The 24,660-nt window shown below is 41.5% G+C and overlaps 2 protein-coding genes across 5 annotated transcripts; one reads left to right on the top strand and one right to left on the bottom strand.

The window, feature by feature from the left end:
* Window positions 1-775: 775 nt before the first annotated feature.
* HINT3 (histidine triad nucleotide-binding 3) lies at window positions 776-5,794 on the bottom strand. Its single transcript, XM_087517752.1, has 7 exons — window positions 5,517-5,794; window positions 5,096-5,151; window positions 4,373-4,430; window positions 2,554-2,620; window positions 1,412-1,467; window positions 1,196-1,249; window positions 776-1,062 (listed from the first exon to the last, which is right to left on the bottom strand). The coding sequence occupies exons 1-7, from the start codon at window positions 5,736-5,738 to the stop codon at window positions 976-978; spliced, it is 600 nt and encodes a 199-aa protein (XP_087373878.1). The 5' UTR covers window positions 5,739-5,794; the 3' UTR covers window positions 776-975.
* A 28-nt stretch (window positions 5,795-5,822) lies between these two features.
* LOC125550614 (Ubiquitin-like superfamily protein) lies at window positions 5,823-13,978 on the top strand. Of its 4 annotated transcripts, none has more exons than XM_048713639.2 (11): window positions 5,823-6,102; window positions 6,277-6,341; window positions 6,974-7,073; window positions 7,273-7,325; window positions 7,424-7,505; window positions 8,613-8,678; window positions 8,772-8,839; window positions 9,850-10,062; window positions 10,169-10,661; window positions 13,106-13,369; window positions 13,507-13,978. In XM_048713639.2, exons 1-11 carry the CDS (start codon window positions 5,838-5,840, stop codon window positions 13,710-13,712), a joined length of 1,875 nt encoding a protein of 624 aa, XP_048569596.2. In that variant the 5' UTR covers window positions 5,823-5,837; the 3' UTR covers window positions 13,713-13,978. The 4 variants fall into 4 exon arrangements, with proteins under 4 accessions (XP_048569596.2, XP_048569598.2, XP_048569597.2 ...); XM_048713641.2 differs by having other exon boundaries at window positions 5,950-6,102; window positions 6,968-7,073; XM_048713640.2 differs by lacking the exon at window positions 6,277-6,341 and having other exon boundaries at window positions 5,958-6,102; window positions 6,968-7,073.
* Window positions 13,979-24,660: the final 10,682 nt, after the last annotated feature.

The following is a 24,660-nucleotide window of genomic DNA, read 5'->3' as shown; positions in this document are numbered from 1 at the left end:
GAATTTTCAATACACCATGAACACTTTTTAATACACGACGGATATTTTATTAAAATAGACCACGAACATGTTCTTAATACGCCATAAATTAATACAGGATGAATATCTTTTAAATACCCAAGGAACTTTCTAATACATGTTTAACATTACGAAACATAAACAAAAAGAAAAAAACGCCTGCAAAACTGTAAGTAGCCTTTACCAAACTAGCTAGCAGGCTTAATTGGTTCCAGTACAGTTATATTCCCTCTATTCCGTTTCGCAATTTTTTTTTGCCTCTATTCCAAATTATTTGTAGTTCTAGTTTCTCCCAAGTCAAACCTCTTTTTATTTAACCAAGTTTATCAAAAAATATTTTAACATCTACAGCACCAAATTAGTTTCATTTGATTTTTCCATAAGATATATTTTCATACTATATGCATTGATGTTGTAGACATTAGCATACTTATCTATACGTTTGGTTAAACTTCAAGAAATTTGACTTGACAAAACTACAACTTTAATTATCTTGAAACTGAGGGAGTATATAGGGCGAGCACAAGGTTATCAAAAAATATATATTAACATTTACAACACTAAATTAGTTTCATTAGATTTTTTCCATAAGATATTATCATCTATACGAAGGTGGCTCCATACATAGTTCGTCGTCTCAGTTGGCAATAAGAGCTGGCCATCGAGCATCTACCAACTGCGTAGGCAGCCATCTTTTCAAACACTAGCATAACTCACACAAACACTCTCTCTCTCCCCCCTCCATGCGATTGAGCACTGGACATAACTCCACCTTACTTATTGTCAGATATTATACAGTTTTTTTTTTGCGGGGAATATTATACAGTAGTTACAGTGCCATTGTTTTATCGAATTTGTTAAATTCATGGATTACTTCAGCTACGCAACCGAGGCAGATTATGTACTTGACTGGACAACTGAAGCAGCTTTCTATCGCACCTTATGCGGTAACGAGCTTCAGCCTTCTGAAGAATCAAGTTGCTCCTTGATGCAGCTAATAAGGCTCGAGGTTTCATTTGGCTCAATAGAGCTCCTCCTAAAGCTCTGTAATTTTTTAGTTGTGATTGTGATGAAGAATGTCAGTAGGTGATAAGACAAGTTACTTTGCTACCAACAGCCCCAACTTAAGGCTAAAGGTTATGAAAATGGAAATATAGAAATGTGGAAGACAATATACCTCTGTAGGCCACAACTTGTCACCAGATCTACGAGGAATTATGTGGAAGTGGGTCTGTAGATAGTTGATAGCACAATAAGGATCAGTAAATAATTCTAAAGTTGATTATAAACAAATGCAGTGGAATCATATGGAAGTGAGCACGCTGTAATAATAGAAAACCATGACATACAAAATAGAGCCTATGCACTTTGAGTTTGAGATATTATTACTCACATGGAAAATAACTTGTCCTGCAGCTTCTCCATTATTGACGACCAAGTTGAATGCATCTGAGTTCCAAGACAATCAGATCAAATTAATATGCAAATCAGCAAATGTAGATAACAAATGGCATCCTTAGACGCATCACAACAAATCAGCGCAATTGCTGAGCTACGTTTCTGAAAGATTAAGATATAAGTCTAATTGACTAATCATGTTGCGGCAAATAACACATACATTGTATTGGTTTTGTATAGATGCACGTAATACAAAATACCAGACTGCAAAAACTAGTCATATTACAGAATCCATTGTTTGTGCAAAAGGGATAACTGAGTGCCTTTTTAACACACTGAAAATGGCAAATATATTGCAGAGTGCAGAAAGCAAGAAAGTTGTGCTCATGTTTTCTTGAAAATTCAGGGAAAAAAATACATGAACTTTGGAGATTAAGTCATCCACATAGTGCACGCTGACAAATGCAGATGTGTTATGCATATGGAAGAAACTGTGCGAGTACCAGATCGAAACACTGCTAATCTTGAAGTGGCACACCTATTTTTGTTTCTAACCTACTCATGCAAAAGCTTATTATTAATAGTGTCAAACTCAACATTACCCCAGTTTGAGTGTTGAATGGTTGGAACCAGCAAATAAATCGACTTTATGTGCAATGCATACAATGTAGGGATTATTTTCTCATTTTGGGTTTCTATAACGGTTTTGAAGCAAAGCACTTCAATCTCAGGACAGTGTTTTCATACTTTTGTAGATTTATGTAATCCACCATTGAAAGATTGAAATTTGGCACCATTTTAGCTAGTCAACACATAATCTGGCATTGAAGACACTCAGGCATTCCTAATCATATGCATGTTTGGGATTAATGTAGAAAACAAATTCAGAAGTCCTTTTGGACAACCCAACAGCCTATGTTGATTCTTTTAAGCTTAGTCCAAACAACAATATTTGGACAAAATTATGTGCAAGAGACTGATCATAAGTCACGAGAAAGTATTTCATTGGGTTATACACAAGCGATGAAAAATTTAGTTCGGCTGTGCGTCTTCAGTTTATACAGACAGTTCTATTACGAGAAAATATATAATTTACTTATGCCAAAAACAAATAGAAAATATTTGTAGTCTACCTACCGCAGTCAGTAGCCTTCATAATTGCATTGCTCAGAAAAGGTACTTTGGAACACATGGCTGCTATGATCTGGCTCAGAGACAAGATATCAATATCAGAAGACGTTCTTATGTGATTAATCTGGTAGATGATCTAGAAATTGAGCAATGGGGGTGCAAAATTTCTAGCTTGCTTTGTGCATTTTTTCTACTTATTTCATTGAGATGCTTTTCGCCAGATTAAAATGCACCCCTTAAAAGTGAAAACATTACTAAAGTAAATAAATTTCATTAAAATATAAAAGAGTATATGAAATTATGAATAAAAATAAAATTCGGACTGCACATCAACCCTTGTCTTCATGCAGATCCGCCGATGAACAGTTGAACACCAACCATTTTGGTGGGGAAAAACATGCATAGTCTAACTGACAGATAAAAAAAAACTCAGGAGTATGATGAACATAAGGATACAATTTGAGATCATTAGCATGACGTGATGAGGATTAAATAGTTTCCTGTAGTACATGCAACAATGTATTTCAATTCAATAAAATAGCTATACTAGCAGCTCACTCGGAAAAGACTAAACAAAAGAGACAAAGATAAACTACACGATATGAACTAATATATGTTACATTAAAGTAATGCTCCAATATTAGTTATTTTTTCCTAATGGAAAGTGTAAGGGAGGCTCCACGGTAAATTATATTAATATAGAACATATAATTTATGTATGAGAGAGGCGGGAGAGGAGAAGGGGGAGGGGCAGCACACAGTGGGAAAACTAAACAACAAGGATAGAGTCGAGCCAATCTAGCCAGGGCCTGAGGGAAGCAGCAAGCTCCTCCTTCATTCTGTAAGAAAGAAGGAAGAGATCCCTCTTGAAGCTAAACAATCAAGAGGGCCTCCTAGGAATCACGTTGTAAAAAAAATTGGCATCCCTCTGCTCCGCTGAAGCATGTCCCTGGTGTTAAGTTCATCATTCAGAAGGAGCCACACAAAGCCTTTGTCTGAATCCAAAGGGTCCTGGGTGGTAAGGACATCATGGACCGGTGACAGATTATCAAGGGCAAAAGAATGCAGCCTCAGAAATCTTCTACGCAGGAGTTGATCAGACAAGTGATCACTCCAAAAAAGGGCAGTGTCGCCTCTAGCAATGGAGAGGAAGCAATTTGTCTGAATTTAAGAGACAGTTTAAAAATGTCACGCCACCAGAAGGAACCAACAGGTCCGGAGGCGTGTGAAGGAATGCTCCAATAGTAGTTACAAAATGAATCCACCAGTTGATCATCAGATTTCCCTTAGTAACATCAGGTCTAGGCATGACTATTTGGTTAATTAAGTAGCTTCCATAAATGGCAAATAACAAAAAAAAAAGGTTGCATGTCACCTGTTTTGGCTTCAATCCACTACAAAGATTCGGATGTGGTATCTCGAAGTTTTTGTGCTCAAATATAGTTTTGGATCTAAAATTGAGCTTTCATACAACTATGAGATTTGCGAAAAACTAATGCAAGGGTAAATTGGTAATCAGCTCATGGAATAAATACTGCAGCATTTTGATTCGTTTGGCGCCTAAGAAGAAAAACTATTTGGGTGTGGCATATGATACTATTTGTTCCATTCAATTTTGGAAGCAGGAGACATTTTTCCAATCAATGAGCCCACTTAAATGCAAAGTCAAGATGACAGAATGGATGTTATTTACCTAACTACATATTACTTGCAGAGAAAATATCAATACCAAACATGGTTATTTTTTTATGAGGTTCCACTTCAAATCAAGAAACAATAATTTCCTAGAAACCATATCATTATAATATAGTAATAAAACACTTACATGAGGTGGAGTGGCCTCCATCAATGAAAAATGGCGTTTTGGAATTATCAATGAATGCCTGAAGATGTGAAAATGACAAGGAGACAATATCACTTACGAAATTGAAAATAAAATGCACAAACAAGTACAGGTCAACACTCATTTAACCAGGTAAATTTTTTAACTAAGCATAGCAAGACAACTAAGATGAATGCTGCCGGATAGAAAGTTCAGACACTTGCCATAAAACTTTATGATCATTGATGGATGAAAATACTTTATGGATTATGTATAGGGCTATAATCTGAACCTGCAAACTTGGTTCTGCAGGTCGATTCTATTGAAGTTTATGCCGATTCTATTGAACCTGCAAACTGTTGGTTCTATTGGTTGGTGCATAAAATTCAATAGATTCAAGAAAAGATTGCCAGATGAGACTCTTGTGTTCATACTCCACAAAATCAAATGGCCTAAGCGATGCCCAAAAAGTACTAAATACCAGCAAAGTTGAACTGCACTCATTTTGCCAGTTTTGAGCAAAGGCATAAATATATCAACATTACATACTCATGTAATTCTTAAAATCAAGGAGATAGAAAATATTCTTCCAAACAATGACAAACATTTATACCACAAGCTGGAAATGCTCTATAATCCTCCAAGATATTGGTCGTCAAAAACTTCCAACCATATAAATTGACAAATATGGGGGGGGGGGGGGGGGGGGGAAGGGGGTCAACTTACCCAGGAGCCAATGGATGGGAATCCAATATGCAAACGCATACATCATCTTCGTAGAGCTGCAAATTACACAGACAAAGCTGTTCAAAGCAATGAACCGGTCGCCCCTCACTAAATAGGTAATGGAAAATGGATGCTTAATGAATTCATCCAATTATGGCCCTCATTCAATTCATGTACAAGCACCTTAACTACGAATGTTTACTGTTTATGGCGACACAGAGTTAGAGGTTTCTTCGATTAGGCATTCTCAGAGAGCAAGCTTCGGGTATATGCTGTGAGACATTGCGATTTGGATAAGCGAACGTCCGAACGAAGCTGCCATGTAATCCCCCTTTGAGGCAGCCGTGCAGCAGAAAGGACCCGCGAGCGCGGTGGCGGCAGCAACCAACAAGTGGGAAGGAGGAGGAAGGGCCCGACGCACCTTGAACGCCGGCGCCTCGTCGCGTATAATCCGGCAGAAGACGCAGCTCTCCGCCTCCCGATCCCCCACGCGACCGGCCGCCGCGCCGCGGTCGTCGTCGCCGCACGGGGAGGCAGATATCACCGTTTGCTGCCCGGCCGGCCGCTCATTCTCGGCTGGAGGCTCGGCGCCGTCGGGCCGGAGGTGGGAGCAGAGCACGGCGAGGCGCCTCGGCGGGGACATTTGGGAGTGGGTAAGGTGGTCGCGTGGGCGTGTGGCTCGTACGCGGTTCGGCGGGTCAACGACAGTGAATAATAGCTCACCAGGCCGGGCCTCAATCAGATGAATCAGGGCCAGCCCGAGCCCGGCCCAGTTCCAGCCCTCGACGACCTCATCGGGTTCGTCGTCTTGGGCCAGCGTAACAGCCTCATCCTCTCCCATAGCTTCATTCCGTCTCGATCTCTGCCTTCTCCTGAGAGACTCGTATCAGTCGGCTGCCCACCATCGCCGGTCCAAGAAGCCGCCTGCTCGTCGGCTACTCCGCCGCCCCACTCGCCCATCCACCCACCTCCCTTGCCCGGATTCAGGACCGGATCGGCCTTCCCCTGTAAGTCTTCAACTGGTCGGCGCCCACTCCCCCTCGCCGAATTCTTGACCAGTAGTTTTCGGCGATCCGTTCTTGGTGGTAGAGCGTAGTTCCGTTCCGGTAGTCGATTAGAATAACCGCGAATTTGCAACAACTGACATGCGATTCTGATAAATTGTGATGTGCTGCGTGTAGTGTACAGGGTCGATCGTTGGAGTTCCCCGACCGATCTTTCTAATACCGTCTGCCTATATTTCTTGGTAAGCCCCGGTTGACCAGTGTCAGTGTTCCGCTGAATTATTGAGCTATCTTTCTGGTCCGGGTTTAGTTACTGGCTCTCTCTGTGCTTTGCCTCGATTAGATTACTGCACATATTTGACCTGCCTGGCCCTGACTTTTTAGTGAAGCTTAACGAGTCTGTGATGTTCTTTGCCACCTCTGTTTTTTTGTATGTATCATTCAACAGGATGTTCTTTTTAGGAGGCATAGACCGTGGGAACATGATTCGACCCTTTTTCCTTCCCCTTGTAATAAATCTAGTGATTTTGACTCGTGTTTGGTTACTAGAATGAAATGTATATATATTTTTTGTTGGAGATTCTTTTAGTTACATGTGAAAACTTTTGTTGACCAACTAGTGAATTGCCCTATGCATAGTAACATAATTGTGGAAGATCTTATAGTTCCTAACCAATATAGAAAAAGGAAAGGGAGAAGAAAGGTTGTGCGAAATATCTAATTATTTGACCTCACTATTTCTAAGAGACAATTTGTAACGAAAAAAATTCTTTAATAATTAATGTGGCCAACTCTGATTTCTTAATCTGTTCGTGGTATTTAGACATGATCCAGTGTCCATGTCATCATACTCTTTCTTTTTCTCTAGCTGTAGATGGACATCACAATCAATTCCTTGACGTACAAAGGTTCGATTCCAGATGCAATTAATCAATCAAGAAGGGAGAAAAAACTCTTTGTAATTTACATATCAGGTGAGTTTGTTGTTGAATTCAACATCTTGTAGCTATGCTATCTATGTCATCCTTTTTGGTAGCCTGACAATGATAGGCAATATCCATGATTGTTCTGCATAAGGAAACTATACTATCCAGTACAATCCTGTCTGGACTGATATTCTACTATTTGAATGTAGTCCAGTCTATTGACAGGACATCTATTGTTTTATTTCAGGTCAAGATGAAACCTCAAGTAGTTTGGAACAGTCTACATTGGTTGATGAACATGTGGGTTCCCTTGAACTTCCTCCCTTGTACAGAAGATTATTTTCTGTTGTGGTAGTTACATATTGAATTAGCAAATTGCTTATGGGGGGTATTCGCAGGTGGCTGCAGTGATAAGCAGATGTTGCATATTCTTGCAACTAAAACAAGGCGATGTTGACGCGCTTCAATTTTCAGCTATCTGTATCCTTCCACACACATATTTGTTATGATACTGTGGTGATGATTGCTCTGGATTAGCTGCTGGATTGACAGCATGCTATTGATTTAGAGCTCTAGATTAAATATTTGACAGTCTTCATCTATAAGCCTTAGTTCACAATTCTTTTCGATCGCGAAACATGTTAGTCACATCATACTGACATCATGGAGAGTTAGTGGTTTGATAGAAAAACATAAAATAATTTATCACAGATTGAAGTAGTTCTTCAAAATTTCCATGGCAAAAACAGAGAAATGGTTTGCTGCAATAAATATGTTGGTATCATATTTATGTAACACCACAAACAAAATTCACGTAAAGATTAGTCCTCATGTGCGATGGATCTACATATTGCCCTCTTGGGGTATCGTTCTTGTTTTGCCCAAAATGACCAGTGTTCAGTTACTCTGTTTTGATTCCCTAATTCAAGCATTATATGTAGTCGGACTAACTAGCAGTACTACTACACTTTGGTGGTTAGGCCTTTGGCACTTTGTTAGTGAGGTTTGAAGAAATGAATCATCCTTTTTTTTTTGGTCTCATCTGATCTTCTAATTGATTATCGGACATATATCGTACAATCCATGTATGGTTGTCGAGATGTGTCCATGCCAAATGATCCAAATCCATTGGAACCTTTCCATTCCCAATCCTACATAGTATCTAATTTATGTTGATACATATGTTTTAGCTAGACTCATATGGTTTTGAGACCACATTGTTCGATCTATGACCCTACCAACATCATACAGTAGTAGAATCCCACGATACAGGTCTTGCCAACACAAAAACGAACCATCTAATGTTCCCATCCCAGAGTCCTTCTGATCATGTTGGATTTGCTTATTCACTGCTATAGTTATAATGTGGGTGCTATACGTCTATACCTGCCCTCGTACTTTTCATAGTTTCAGTATATTTCCCACATTTTTTAGCGCAGCTATTTTGGTACTTGTATGATGTATCTCATCTTAGCAACCATGGAACTGGTCTTGCAGCTAATGAAGAATCCGTTTGTTTATTCATGTCTATAATCACAATGTTCTACTTTGGTTGTGCAGTTTCATCCTTGACTTTTTCTCAATCAGATCCACAGAAGTCTGTCCCAAGTATATCTGTCGTTGGACTGAATGGTGCTATGCTATGGAATCATGGTATGAATACAACTATGCTTCCAATTTTCTTTGTGGAAACTATCTTTCGTTAAGTGACAGTTTGGACCAGTGCTTAATTGAGTCTTCTGGCAGAGGGGTATATTAGCCCAGAAGAGCTTAAGGAAAGCATTGATAAAGCTTGGGCTGCACTTCAACTGCAGGTATATAAACTGTAAAACATAGATCTGTTGTTAAAGTTTATTACAAGCCTGTTCCGTAGTTATTTTCAGTTGCATTCATTTCTATACTTGCACTCTTTTTATCACTTTGAGTGGCAGAGTTCAAATGGCAGGAAAAGATACCGGAGAAATGGTAGGTGCAGCTTGCCTAGGTATAATTGCAATTATATGATGTTAACCAGTCAATCTCTAAGCAAAATTACTTACTTGAAGAACTATAATTTGTATTGTCCCTGTGTCAAATCTTGGGGTAAAGATTGAAAGACCAGGGTTGCAATTATACACACTGCATGATATAGGGGCTGTAGTTGGTTCGTGCGGGCCATAGCGAACTCTTAAAGGCGCTACAGCTGCACAAAGCGATAAACTGCTGTATAGCATAATGTGCTATTTAAAGCACTATTTGGTACCAACAAATAGAACTATGTCGGTGAGGGTATAAAATAAATAGTGCCTCTTCTTGTCTCTTTTATTTTGGTCAATTAATTGTCGAGTTCGTAAGTTAAATTAAATTCTGCCACATGCCAAATGATATGACTTTATAATCATATCACTATAAATAAAAATATGTGGTACAAATCTGGAGTATTATTAATGTTCATGTGCATGGGTCAGAGAAAGTATATTAATCAATCTAAGAAGATAGGCGACTCTTTTATTAAAATTCAGTAATATACTCATGAGTGATCTGACCTCCTTAGATTCCGCTTGAGATGTTTTGGTTCCATAACAACAGTGACAAAGTGTCATTCTTGTATTGTTTAAGATCTTTACTTGTGTACTGTTACATCTAATCTGGTCTTTCCTTATTGAACTACAGGAAAAAGTATGTTTGAAAAAAGAAAATAAGAGTGGTCTTCCTCTCCAGAGGAACCATAGGAAATCTTATAATTTTGTTAGTTGTTACTGTATGATCCATGTTGGATTATTCTTCACACTAGTGCAGTAGTGCTATAGATTTGCTAAATACGAGATACTTGGGATCTTTTTAGGAGACAGCGGCAACCCTGTTAGCTGCATCACTTGCTTCAAGAATGTCTGAACCTGCGAATACTGCTTCGACAACTATGCCTGGTGAAGATGGTTCATCTACTTCAGAAAATCATTCCAATTTATCAGGTCAATCCTCAGAGTCTTCTGCAGTCCGTGGGTTTGCTAATTCTACTGCTTTGGTAGCACAACCACCTAGTAGCACAAGCCATGCTGTAAGTTTGTCTGTCCATAGTCTGCTACCTTTCAGTTGAATGAAGTTTTGTTCGGTATAGTGCATGAGAAAGAGAAGGGATAACTCACTGCTTGCATATGCACCAGGAACTTCTCAAGACAAGTGAAATCCCAAAATCAGATTCAGCTCCATGCAACATAACCGCTGAGGAAAAGCTAGATTCAGCATGTCAGGCTCTGTTGCCAGATTTTCCAGCAAGCTCAAATGTGGACAGTTCCACAGATCCAAATCAGACAGGCAGTACACCTTCGCCAAAAAGGAAGAATATGGTGGATGGGAATAGCACTAAAGTTCCCTCCAAGCCAGCTTCTAGCATACCAACTAGGAGTACTCCACAGTTGCCTGTGGAACAAGATAAGGCAACTACTAGCAGAGCTATTGAAGTGACCACAGATTCTGCAAAGACAGATGATATTCAGCTGGCCATTCGTATGCCTGATGGACCTAGTCTGCAGATTAAACTGACAAAAGAAGATGTTTTAAGGAAGGTGAAGACTTTTGTGGATGAAAACCAAGATAGTGGGATTGGATCATATAATCTTGCAATGCTTTATCCTAGAAAAGTGTTCACGGAACAAGGTACTGAATCTTCACCCTGCACCTATGGACATATTTAGAATATAAAGCTTTGTTTTATCCTGCATCTTGACCAGAGACCAATCCCATTCAGTTCTCTACTTCAAGGGACTTAACTCACAGTCTTCAGTTTTTGCATGGACGAGGGCTTGTTCTTTGTTATTAGTCGTTAATTAGCTGCAAATGAGCAATAACTTGCCTCCTGGATTGAAATCTATGATAAGCTTCTTTATAATAAAAGTGTGCTTGCATGTTGCACAAACCTGCTTCCTACTACCAGTGGGGGAAATTATTTGTTGCGTGTCATTGCATTTTCTTTGAAATGATGATAAATAATGTGTATCATTGATAGCTGTGTATAAATACCCAGCAAAGAGAGTAAATAAACTAGGGCAGAGAGAAGCTAGCATTAAATTCATAAGGCACAGTTCATAATAAGAAGAAAAATTGAAATGCTCGCATGCTTTATAAATGGTACAGAGTTAGCAAGACTTAAGACTAGTTAATTTTATGAGGAATATAGCATGTAAAATATATGCGGTAATAGATTTTTGTAGATAGATTTTTGTACCATCAGGTATTCTTCCCCTCTGCCTCTACTCTTCACCATTACTTATTCTAACCATTCCTTCCGATCTCTGAAGGAAGGTGCAAATCTTCCTTTGCTAAGACCAAAGCAGCGACTTGCAGCGCAATTTTTGCTGTGGCTTGGACGATTTTGCCCCTCCAGTTATAAGCCCACACGCAATCTTCTCACCAGTTGGCAGTTGCCATATCTTCGTTGTCTTTGCTTCATATCTGTGCATGCAAATGGCCTCACAGAAATCCACGTGATATCTGGTATCCACTCCATGCATGCAACCTTTTGATATATCTTACAATCAGCGGGGCAATGCAAATAGGTTACATTTATAGACAAAAATATACTGTTTTCATCTTCATGACTACACAAATACAAACACAATTTATGAAAAAATAATTCTAAATTATATAACCAATGCATCATGACTAATTTGCAATACTGGTACGCCAGAATAAAAGAAGAAATCACTAACCTAACTAATTTCATCTAAATCATGAAATTGCTGCTGCCTGATGTAGACCTGTAACACGTATGATACAAATCAATGAAGCAGAGACTGACTGTAGGATTTTCGTGAGCATCGCTGCGGTCGCCCGACGGGGACGGAACATAACTGCTTCGGCCGTTGCCGTCGATCAGGATCGGTTATGCAGTGCCGTCTGCGCCCAGCCCTTCTCCTATAACTACCGTAGAGACAGGCACGCAGCGAGGGTTGTGTGTCGCGTCGGCGCCGAAACAATGGATAGACGATGAGGGTTCCCTAGACTAAACAGGCCGTTTTGACCAACTAGTAATGGGCCTGTAGCTGGGCGTGTGGGCTTCAAGCCTCGAGCACATCGTTTGGGGGGGGGGGGGGGGGGGGGGCAACTATTCCTTAATCAAATTAATCTACGACCTACCTACCTACTACTCAGTATGACACAAGCAGACTTCTCTCTCCTCACTGCTGGGGATTTCTGGGTCTGCCATTGAGAAAAGGAAAGAGGAAGAACCTCGCTGTGGAAGAGAAAAGGAGAAGGCGAAGGGATAGGGGAGGCAAGGAGTTACTGTGGAATGAAAAGGAAAGAAAAAGGAGACGTCCTAGTCGAAGGGGTATGCAGGTGGATGAGTTGGTGTGGACCGTTGGAGGGGTAAAATTAGGAAACAGATGGAAGAATTGAGGTTGAGCCTTGTTTTACAGAAATTACACGAAAAAAAAATCATGTCTTGCTTATAGGAACAGAGTGATTCTTGGTGAGAATATACTATTAGTATTTGCATGTGAAATATCTAAATATTTTGTGTACCATTTTGAAGATCTACGCGAGTGTCTTTTTGGCTTAAAATATACACCAAAGGTTGGCTTGAAGTTTTGCTTCACCAGGACTTTCCTGATGAATTACCAGGACTTGCACTATATAGGCATAGTGTTAATCCATTTATTTGCTTAACGTTTGGTTGCACACGGCCACACATTCTAATGCACCATCTACTTGGTATGAGTGATAGTATGGACTATGAAGTAAGGCTTTCATTTGGTCCATAAGCTGGTCATGTATGCTTGAACTCTGTCTTGCTATTAGTTCAGATAAGTAATCTTTTCATATAGACTTCAAAATAAAATCCTGCATGTGAATCCCGCTCTGCTGGTTAACTTTAACTTCCTGGGCATTTGACTGTAATGATGTAAACTTGAATAAGGTGTTTCGGGTATGGTCCCATTGTGTTTACTTGTGTGCTGAGATTGCATCACTTTTTTTTTTCAAACATCCATGTTGTGATTTTATACAAGACTTTCTATTTGGAAGCTCATTACTTCATTATACTAACTTTGGATCATACTGTTGAATTGTTGGATCTAACTGATCATCAAATTTTTGTTCAGATCTGGAAACCACATTGTATGAGCTGGGTATTGAAACCCGCCAGGCCCTTGTTGTCGTTCCGAATCGTCAATCTGTTAAAGTGGCAAGGCACCAATCGTCATTGCCATCCAGTGATCTGGATCGCACTGGGGCTACAGACAGGTCGGGTGGTTGGGGTTTTCTGGGGGCAGCGTTATCATACGTGAATCCATTGTCCTACTTGAGAGGAAATCCCACCCCATCAAATCCTGATCGACTGGGAAATGAAGGCTCGCAGCAGTACAGTATGTTTTCTTATCTAGATTCTTCTGCTGATATTTCCTTGTTGGTCTGTTATTTGGATTGATCGTGATTGCAGAGTAGTATTTTTGAAAAAAAATCCCACTTCTGACTAGTGAAATTATGATTACTTCTCTGGCAGGACCAAGCTCTGAATCCCAACCTCTTCGTAGTGATGGAAGTCAACAAACAGCTACTCATAGCTCTGGAAATACCTTGAGAAGGCGGCCCCGACAGTTCGGTGGCAACATTCACACTCTAAGCAGTGAAGAACAAGATCCATCTGATAATAGAAATGTCTTCTGGAATGGGAATTCTACAGAGTTTGGAGGTGATGAAAAGAAATAGGGGACGACCGGACTGCATCGAAGTTAGATGATACTTGAACCGTTTAATGGGGAAATAAATATGTTGGGAACGAACTGGGGTGTTAAACTATAGTGCTTATACATATGTTTGGAACAAACTGAGGTGTTAAATTACAGTGCTTATACATAACAAGTAATATGGCACGTGCAACCCTAGAAATTACTTTGTTCACCCCAGGAATGACCTTTGTTATTTCCATACGAGCATATATAATTTGATGTAGTATCTCGTGCTTGGGAGTACAACCTTTGTGAGCTTTTACTAATTATTTCTTTGTAGTCTATTATGGCTGTAAATTTTTCATATATTTAGGCCTCCTTCGGTTCAAAAAAATAGTGGAGCAAACACAGGAAAAATAGAGGAGATTTTTCTTTGGTTTCAGTTTCAGAGAGAAAATGCAGGAATATTTTACAATTCACTTGGACCTCTTTTAATTTCCTCCGCATGAAGAATGAGATTGAGATCCTTAGTGGCATAATAACATGCTAATTATACCTTTCCATGTGGAGTATTCCTGTATAAAATTCCTATGTTTTTCCATCCTTTGTTTTACACATGCATTCCAATCCAATTTCTGCTGATTCTTGTTTTTTTTTCCTTTCCTTTCCTGCGTTTTTAGAATCTTCTGAATCAAAAGAGGCTTTTAGCTCTTGTTACAATTTATGTGTTTCTCCTGTAGTCTGTAAAACACTTGGGATACTAATTCTACCCTAAAAGGCTAACTGTCTATGATGATTGTAGAACAATATGATGGTACATCTTATATACTTTTGGTCTGAACAATTGATGGTTGTAGAAGTTTTTGGTTCTCAGGTGATGAGACAAAGGGCGGGGACCAGACGATGCAAATAATTCATTGCAGGTGGCGGCGTGGTTATCTAAGCAAAGTTCACTCCACATGGGAAAAGATCGCCAAGATTGCCTTATATTTGTGCACGCCTAACTGCTTTGGCTTTCTCCACCTCTCCTCTTCTCTGGAAACATCCCACCCTATCTTGAGAAATGCGCGGCTGCACATGGTGGCACTTGTTGTGTCAAGTTTTCTTTTTTTTTTTGAGGAATGTTGTGTCAAGGTTATTGATGGTGGAGCAGGCTTCAAGATTCGGGACACGATGCCTGATGAGAATGCTACATTTTCTTTGATTGACGTATCCGGGGTATACTTTTTTAAAACAAAGACACTAGAAACATCCGGCTTTAAATTAATAAAACCATTTGGCAGCAGTCATACAAGGTTTTAAGAAAACAAAAAGACAATAAGCAGTTTCGCACGACCATCAACACACACAAGGTTCAGAAGCATGCATGCTTAAATATTACATCCATGGTACTCAGCAGCCACACGAGGCTTCGCCAAACAAAAGGCCTTCCCAAAGCATCTCATCCGTGCGTCGGTTCTTATCTTGCCATTGTCTGGATCGTTTTGATACGCGTCATGGCCTCCATCATGCGCTCAGCATCGCGCTCCTTCTCTGGTGGTATCAACTTCTGTAAGAATAGGTGGCATTTGAAGATCACATCAGCGGGATGGTTAGGAAATTTCTTTTCAATTGTAATTTTGTTACGAGTCGTCCAGAGCCCACAATAACGCACCTACGCATTGCCAAGCTATTCCAGCGCCGGACCCATTTTGTGTTTTGAGCAAAGTGAGCAAGTCATCTCCTGATGCAGGGTTCCAATCCGTGTGGAATGCATCCCTAACCGCACTCCACGCGAACTTGGCTATGTGGCATCTAAAAAACACATGATTAACATCTTCTGCTAGGCCACAAACCGTGCAAGACCCATCCGGGGTATACTTACTATTACTTAGGTGGACCAACACCCTAAATTGGTAGCCTACCATACATATCCGGGGTCTGGGCATCACTTCCACCAGACCTATGAATCTATGCCTAATTGCTCGAAAAAAATCTATGCCTAATGACCAAATGGATTTAGCACATCGTTTGAGGGGACGACGGCCTCTGGCTTGACTGGATACGAGCTAAATACTTGAGGGGCCAATCCTTGTCGTGCTGCTTCACCGCCAGAGGCTCCCAGTTCTAGCAGACGGTCCAATATCTCAAACCGATCTTCCGCATGGGGCGGTTGTCGCGGTTAATAGAGGTATAAACACTTTATTTTGGTTGGATTGTTGGTCCGGGTATGAACCCCTTAGGGTGCGGTCCCCTTTATTATTTGCCATCTCTGAGCACCCATCGATCTGGGTGGCGATGGCCGTGGAGGATCAAGGACGAAACCTCACTTTCCATAGGTTCCTTGGCCCACTCGAGGCTGCGGAGTGGCTTGCGTTGTCCTCCTTGGTGGCTAGCCACTGGTACAACGACGTGGTAAACAAACGGTTTTTAACCCCTTTCCACGACGATATTTGGAACCGTCGCCAAGTGAGTGTGTGTGATAGGGTGTCCTTCCCACACGACCCAGAAATCGTCGGAGATAGGCCCTCCTGGGACCCAGGCTGGGGCCGTGTGCGATCTGGCGAGGCATCGAAACCCAATCATTTCCGTAGGTATGTACATCCCACATGGTAATCCGAGAAAATCATTTCCATAGGTATGTACATCCCACACGGTGAATCCCAGAAAAATATTTCCGTAGGTATGTATATCACACGCGGTCAATCTAAGGAATTCGTTTCTGTTCTTATGTACATCCTACACAGTCAATCCAGGGAAAACGTTTCCATTCGTATGTATATCACACACAGTTCTCTGTGTGGAAATGTTTGTGCAAGGTGGCCTAACGCAAACAGTTCGCTGCCGGAAGCCGTGTGTGATTGTTAGTTGATCGAACACGCCTACTTTCTAGAAACCGTGCAGGTTGTTTGAGTTCATCGCCCACGGTGCTGTCTGAGTAACCGTCTGCAATACAAAACCCCAATAAGTAGGGTAATTAGCCTATTATTGATAATCCATGTACTAATCAAACTGATATTTCTTATAAGACACGCCAGATACTTCATATCCATATAAGAGCAACCAGGATTTCATAATCGAATTACATCAGATAGCTTCGGCACTCAGTTACGCTATTACACAACAGCACCAACCACCAAGTTTCACATACAGTATCAAAAACCTTTGGAAAGTAGCATCATACACGACAAATAGACAGATGAATCTCATCTGGGAAACTGCAGAAGCGGAAGGCAATTATTGAGCCTTTAGTGATGTTGAATGTCCTTGCAACTTTAGGCCAGTGGCTATGGATAATTGCCCGCCCAACCTTCGTCCTCTTCAGCAAGACTTCAATATTGTATCGTGGGTGTTGAATGAATCCCTTCCTCGCTTCTTGACCATGCAGGTGGTTTGAGAGGTAATCATCGGTGAACTGCTTTGAAAAGTACTGAAAACAAAGCTATGCATAAATCGTTGTTGTAAATTTTGAAATGGCGCAAGGGGTAAAAACAAGGTAAAAGAGTTGGTACCATCCTATAGTTGACTGATGTCTTCTTCATTGCGCAAACAAAGATCTTGTTGTTATTCGTCGCAAGTTTCTTCATCCCAACAATCTTTCTGAGTTTCTTGACTTGACTGATATTCATGGAATTCTCATTTTCTCATATGCAAAATGGATCGAACAGTGGGTCTAAACCTCTGACAGCAGGACCTAATGTGCAAGACCAAATTGTAAGAAACCTAAATATTAGAATGATTCCTGCAACTGCACAATAATGTGCTATTAGCCAAAGGACCCTGCTTGAACAAACCTCGATGGTAAACCACAGTGTCTCCCATTGTTTCCCTGCAACACACATAAGGAAGATCTTGATCAGGTTAACTGAGAGTTGCCATACTATCAGTAGAATATGTATTGAGTACAGCCAAATTCGATTGGTGTCACATGCATAACAATACAAAATTGTACCCACAACAAATGAAAATCAAATTGCAGAACTGAACCAAACAGTTAAATGGACATCAGACCAAATGAACCAAAATAGTTAACTGAGCACGACATTGCAGAATAGAAACATGTACTCGAAGATAAAATAGTTAACAAAACAAAGAATGCTTGAGAACAGTACTACGAAATGTAGCAATTGTTGGACCAAAGTGTTAACTGAACATTACATTTTAGAGGACCAAACTGAACTGAACATCAGATTGCATATTAACATTACAGAGGACAAATTACTAGAAGACACTGGCGGTGGCCTCAAGAAAACATCACGGACTGTATTTTAAAGTAGACAACCGCGTGGCGGTGTCGACGGTGGCCTCAAAGACGAGGTGCTCCTCCAAGATCTGGCGGTCAACACGCATGACAACCATAGCGACCTCGTTCGCGCATGCGGCCGCATGCTACTCAGCTCCACATTATACTGCATGTAAAATGGCTGTGGGCGGCACTTAATTGGAGGAGGGGGCAGTGATTTCGGTGGAAGGTGTCGCTTCGTCGGTCGGGGCATGTGGGACGGGAAAGCGGGAGGATGGAGTGGGTGGGGTGTGGATTACCTGACCATATCGACGAGGCCGCACAGCAAGAAGAAGGGTCGGCGGCGAGGAGGCAGCGTTGCAAGAAGAAGGGTCGCCGACGAGGAGGTGGCGCTGCAAGAAGAAGGGTAGCCGGCGAGGAGGCGGAGCTGCAAGAAGAAGGGTCGCCGGCGAGGAGGCTGAGCTGCCAGTAAGCAGCAGTGAAGGTTTGAACTTGGAAAGCAAGGAGGAACAGTGAAAATGTGGCTTTTGGTAGAAGGGAGGGGGTGGGGAGATAAATATTTCTGTGGTGGACAAAAACTTTCGCTCGACGCCATGAGAAACCGGCGTGCAAGTGTGTTCAAGCGAGGGCAATGGACTGTAGACGACAAAGCTTCCTACATAAGCCAGACAAGACGGTGCGCCAAGATATTTTATATCGCATCCCACACGATTCTTTCTATTAAACTGTTTGTGGTATACCTAATTTTTTCATTATGTTTTGAAAGACAAAATGGTGTTACGGAGGGAAAGGATGGTGTTTGAATTGCTAGAACATTTATATACAATGAACATGCAACTAGTACATGAGTGTCGTGTTTAAATTTGGAATTGGCATTTTTATGCATTAATTGAGTTTCTGGGCATTTAATGTGCATACTTCAAATTTGAACTACAAGCACATGCTCCAATGCATCAAAGTTTGCTGAAAAATAACATGTGTGTCTTTGGGTGAATTTATAGGTCCCATACAAGAAACGGGAATAAAATTCAAACATCTGGGTGTCGTGGCTCGGCCGGAATGATTGTGAAACTTGGTTTTTTAATTCCTGTAAATCTAAAACATGGCTGAAAATCATGAAACCCGGCATGGTGTCATGACATGGCACCAACATGCTGCAGTAATTTTTTTGGCCCAATTGGGACAAGCTTTGGTGTAAGTTTCTTGCAAATCGGAGCTTCCCTCAAGAAGGCTCTTGGTTCTGAGAGGGAACATGTCACCTCCGTGTGCGAAACGACATACGTACACTGCTTTCTCCCACCTTCATTTTTGTACATTGGCAGATTAGACCAAATAGAAGTATCTGCTAAATTTTGAATTATTCCGTGTTCGTTTGGCCTTTTTATACATTAATTGAGTTTCTGGACATTTAATGTGCATAATTCAAATTTGAACTATAAGCACATGCTCCAGTGCACCAAAGTTGTTTGAAAAATCACATGTGTGTCATTGTGTGAATTTCTAGGTCCCATGCAAGAGATGGGAGTGAAATTCAAACATCTGGGCGTCGTGGCTCGGCCGGAAAGATTGAGAAACTTGGTTTTTTAATTTCTGTAAATCCAAAACACGCGTGAAAATCATGAAACTTGGCATGTTGTCATGACAGGGCACCAACATGCTACAGTAATTTTTTGGCAGAATTGGGAAAAGCTTTGGTGTAAGCTTTTTTGCAAACCGGAGATTCCCTCAAGAAGGCTCGTGGTTCTGAGAGGGAACGTCTCACCTCCGTGTGCGAAACGACATACGTACACCGCCTTCTCCTACCTTAATTTTTTTACACTGGCAGATTAGACCAAATACAAGTATCGTGCTAAAATTTGGAATTATTCTGGGTTCGTTTGTCCTTTTTATATATTAATTGAGTTTCTGCGCATTTAATATGCATAATTCAAATTTGAACTACAAGCACAGGCTCCAATGCACCAAAGTTGTTTGAAAAATCACATGTGTGTCCTTGGGTGAATTTCTAGGTCCCATGCAAGAGATGGGAGTGAAATTCAAACAGCCAGGCGTCGTGGCTCGGCCAGAAAGATTGAGAAACTTGGTTTTTTAATTCCTGTAAATCCACAACAGCCTGAAAATCATGAAACTTGGCATGGTGTCATGACATGGCACCAACATGCTGCGATAATTTTTTTTGCCGAATTTGGACAAGCTTTGGTGTAAGCTTCTTACAAACCGAAGCTTCCCTCAAGAAGGCGTGGTTCCAAGAGGAAACGTGTCACCTCCGTGTGCGAAACAACATACGTACACTGTGTTCTCCGGCCTTAATTTTTTTACATAGACATATTAAACCAAATAGAAATACCGTGCTAAATTTTGGAATTATTCCGGGTTCGTTTGGCCTTTTTTATACATTAATTGAGTTTCTGCGCATTTAATGTGCATAATTCGAATTTGAACTACAAGCACATGCTCAAGTGCACCAAATATGTTAAAATCACATGTGTGTCCTTGGGTGAATTTCTAGGTCCAATGCAAGAGATGGGAGTGAAATTCAAACATCCGGGCGCCGTGGCTCGTCCGGAAAGATTAAGAAACTTGGTTTTTTAATTCCTGTAAATCCAAAACACGCCTGAAAATCATGAAACTTGGCATGGTGCCATGACATGGCACCAACATGCCGCGGTATTTTTTGGCCGGATTGGGACAAGCTTTGGTGTAAGTTTCTTGCAAAACCGGAGTTTCCCTCAAGAAGGCTCGTGGTTCCGAGAGGGAACGTGTCACCTCCGTGTGCGAAACGACATATATACACTACCTTCTCCCGCCTTAATTTTTTTACACTGGCATATATTAGACCAAATAGAAGTACCATGCTAAATTTTGAAATTATTTCGGGTTCGTTTGGCCTTTTTTATGCATTAATTGAGTTTCTGCGCATTTAATGTGCATAATTAAAATTTGAACTACAAGCACAAGCTCCAGTGCATCAAAGTTGTTTGAAAATCACATGTGTGTCCTTGGATGAATTTCTAGGTTTCATGCAAGAGATGTGAGTGAATTTCAAACATCTGGGAGTCGCGGCTCGGCCGGAAAGTTGAGAAATTTGGTTTTCTAATTCCTGTAAATCCAAAACACGCCTGCAAATCATGAAACTTGGCATGGTGTCATGACATGGCACCAACATGCTGCAGTAATTTTTTTGGCCGAATTGGGACAAGCTTTGGTGTAAGCTTCTTGCAAACCAGAGCTTCCCTCAAGAAGGCTCGTGGTTCCAAGAGGGAACGTGTCACCTCCGTGTGTAAAACGACATATGTACATTGCCTTCTGCCACCTTAATTTTTTTACACAGACAGATTAGACCAAATAGAAGTACCGTGCTAAATTTTAGAATTATTCCGGATTCGTTTGGTCTTTTTTATACATTAATTGAGTTTCTGCGTATTTAATGTGCATAATTCAATTTTGAACTACAAGCACATGCTCAAATGCATCAAAGTTGTTTGAAAAGTCACATGTGTGTCCTTGGGTGAATTTCTAGGTCCCATGCAAGAGATGGGAGTGAAATTCAAACAACTGGGCATCATGGCTTGGCCGGAAAGATTGAGAAACTTGGTTTTTTAATTCCTGTAAATCCAAAACACGCATGAAAATCATAAAACTTGGCATGGTGTCATGACATGGCACCAACATGTTGTGGTAATTTTTCTGTCCGATTTGCGAAGGCGCACACATTAACAATCAACAAAGTCATTTTGGAACAAGTATTGTCACGTTACAAATCAGAAACACAAGTATTATTGAAACCTTGGGCGTTCTACTTACCAATTACGTGCGGCCATGCGTCCCCTTTTTTATTGGCTAGGAGGTGCCGTGCGGGATAGCTATTTGAGTACATGGAGGCGTGCAATCAGACCCCTGCGCGTGCTCATCGGGAGGAGAGCGCTTTGACCGCTACCAGCCGCGCACCTCCCTCCCAACGTCTCCATTAATGGCACCCGAGCACCTGTTCTACGACATGGCTATATGTCTCACTAGACTGAGATTTAAGAAAGAAAAATGAAAATCTGAAAATAAAGTTTTGCACCGATCTTGATGTAAGATCCGACGCACCTATATAGCATCGACTGTGACTTATAGCAAGCATGATGAATATAAAGACGATGATAGTGGATAATAATTGTCTTACATATTTAGAAACATAATTAAAAAAAGCCACATGTAGCAACGTCGGAAATACACAGGGGCAAAAGAAGAAGGAAGACAACGATCTGGCTCGCTGATCTCTACTTTCTTGATGCGTTGCTGCAGGCTGCGGGAACTAGTCTCCGTGGCGAGCGGCGATGAGCTCTTTCTTGTCCTATAGATGCTGCTTGAGAGCATCCACGGATTCCTCCACCAGCCTTCTGCGCTCGATACGCAGCATGGCATTCTCGTCCATAAGTTTCTCGACGATGACGCCGGTCCTCTTCAACAAGGCAGTGGTCTGCTCATGCTGCTCCGCACTTCCGACGATCTTCGCCCTCAGCAGGTCGCGCTCGGCCCGGAGCTTCCCATTGCTCTAATTTAGTTGCCGGATGACGTCGGTAGACTGATACGTCTCCAATGTATCTATAATTTTTGATTGTTCCATGCTATTATATAATCTGTTTTGAATGTTAATGGGCTTTATTTTACACTTTTATATTATTTTTGGGACTAACCTATTAACCCAAGTCCCAGTGCAAGTTGCTGTTTTTTTGCCTATTTCAGTGTTTCGTAGAAAAGGAATATCAAATGGAGTCCAAACGGAATGAAACCTTCAGGAGCGTGATTTTTTGAACAAACGTGATCCATAGGACTTGGAGTGGACGTCAAGCAACCAACGAGGTGGCCACAAGGCAGGGGGGCGTGCCCTCCCCCTCATGGGCCCCTCGTGGCTCAACCGACCTACTTCTTCCTCCTATATATGTTCACATACCCCGAAAACATCCAGGAGCACCACGAAACCCTATTTCCACCGCCGCAACCTTCTGTACCCAAGAGATCCCATCTTGGGTCCTTTTCCGGAGCTTCGCCGGAGGGGGCATTGATCACGGAGGGCCTCTACATCAACTCCATGGCCCCTCCGATGATGTGTGAGTAGTTTACTTCAGACCTTCGGGTCCATAGCTAGTAGCTAGATGGCTTCTTCTCACTCTTTGGATCTCAATACAAAGTTCTCCTCGATCTTCTTGGATATCTATTCGATGTAACTCTTTTTGCGGTGTGTTTGTCGAGATCCGATGAATTGTGGGTTTATGATCAAGTCTATCTATGAACAATATTTGGTTCTTCTCTGAAATGTTTTATGCATGATTGGTTATCTTTGCAAGTCTCTTCGAATTATCAGTTTGGTTTGGCCTACTAGATTGATCTTTCTTGCAATGGGAGAAGTGCTTAGCTTTGGGTTCAATCTTGCGGTGCTCAATACCAATGACAGAAAGGGAAATGACACGTATTGTATTGTTGCCATCGAGGATAAAAAGATGGGGTTTATATCATATTGCTTGAGTTTATCCCTCCACATCATGTCTTCTTACCTAAGGTGTTACTCTGTTCTTATGAACTTAATACTCTAGATGCATGCTGGATAGCGGTCGATGTGTGGAGTAATAGTAGTAGATGCAGGCAGGGGTCGGTCTACTTGTCACGGACGTGATGCCTATATACATGATCATATCCCTAGACATTCTCATAATTATTCGCTTTTCTATCAATTGCTCGACAGTAATTTGTTCACCCACCGTAATACTTATGCTATCTTGAGAGAATCCACTAGTGAAACCTATGGCCCTCGGGTCTACTTTCCATCATATAAGTTTCCAATCTACTTTACTTTGCAATCTTTACTTTCAATCTATATCATAAAAATACCAAAAATATTTATCTTATCATTATTATCTCTTTCAGATCTCACTCTCGTAAGTGACCACGAAGGGATTGGCAACCCCTTTATCGCGTTGGTTGCGAGGTTCTTATTTGTTTGTATAGGTACGAGGGACTTGCTTGTGGCCTCCTACTGGATTGATACCTTGGTTCTCAAAAACTGAGGAAAATACTTACGCTACTTTGCTGCATCACCCTTTCCTCTTCAAGGGAAAACCAACGCAGTGCTCAAGAGGTAGCATAGACTGTTCAAATGAGGCTTTCAGGTCATCCTGCAACCTTGCCCACCTGGAGATCTGATCCATCTGCCTAAGGACGAGGGCACGCATGCGCGTGTAAGAGTCCTCGCCTTCCCGTGAGACATTTTCCCAAGCCGCCGTGGTGCGGGAGGACATCTCTGCTGCATTCGCGGCGCGGCGGGACACCTCTTCTACTTCCGCGGTGTGGCCGGACCAGTCTGTCGCATCGACGGCGCGGCGGGACCTCCGTGGTGCTTTGGCGGCACGGCCGGACCTCTCTGCTGCTATAGCTGTGCGTCGGGACATGTTGGCTGTTTTCGCGGCGAGGCGGGACATATCTCATGCTTCCGCTTCCATGCTCGCCTCTCCCTGGTGGCAATCTCTCGACACAGAACTCACGCTGGCCATGGCGGACGCAAGGGAACGATGATGAATGACTTGTTTGTTTTTGACTTTTTGTGGATGAGGAGTTGAGGAGGAATGTGCAGTCATCTTGGAGTAGTAGTATTTATAACCGAGTAGTAATATGCTCCTAAGTGGGAAACCATTTAGGTTTTGATCGGTGTGAACAAGTTTGCAAATTGGAATGTGATGGGACGCATGCTCAAAATTTACTGACGGTTAGAAGTGCGGCACTATTC

The sequence above is a fragment of the Triticum urartu genome, chromosome 4A (assembly GCF_056163025.1).
Source record: "Triticum urartu cultivar PI428250 chromosome 4A, HENAU_Tu73, whole genome shotgun sequence".
Classification (NCBI taxonomy): Eukaryota; Viridiplantae; Streptophyta; class Magnoliopsida; order Poales; family Poaceae; genus Triticum; species Triticum urartu.
The sequence above is the reverse complement of the archived record's forward strand: the minus strand, read 5'-3'. Positions and strand labels throughout refer to the sequence as shown.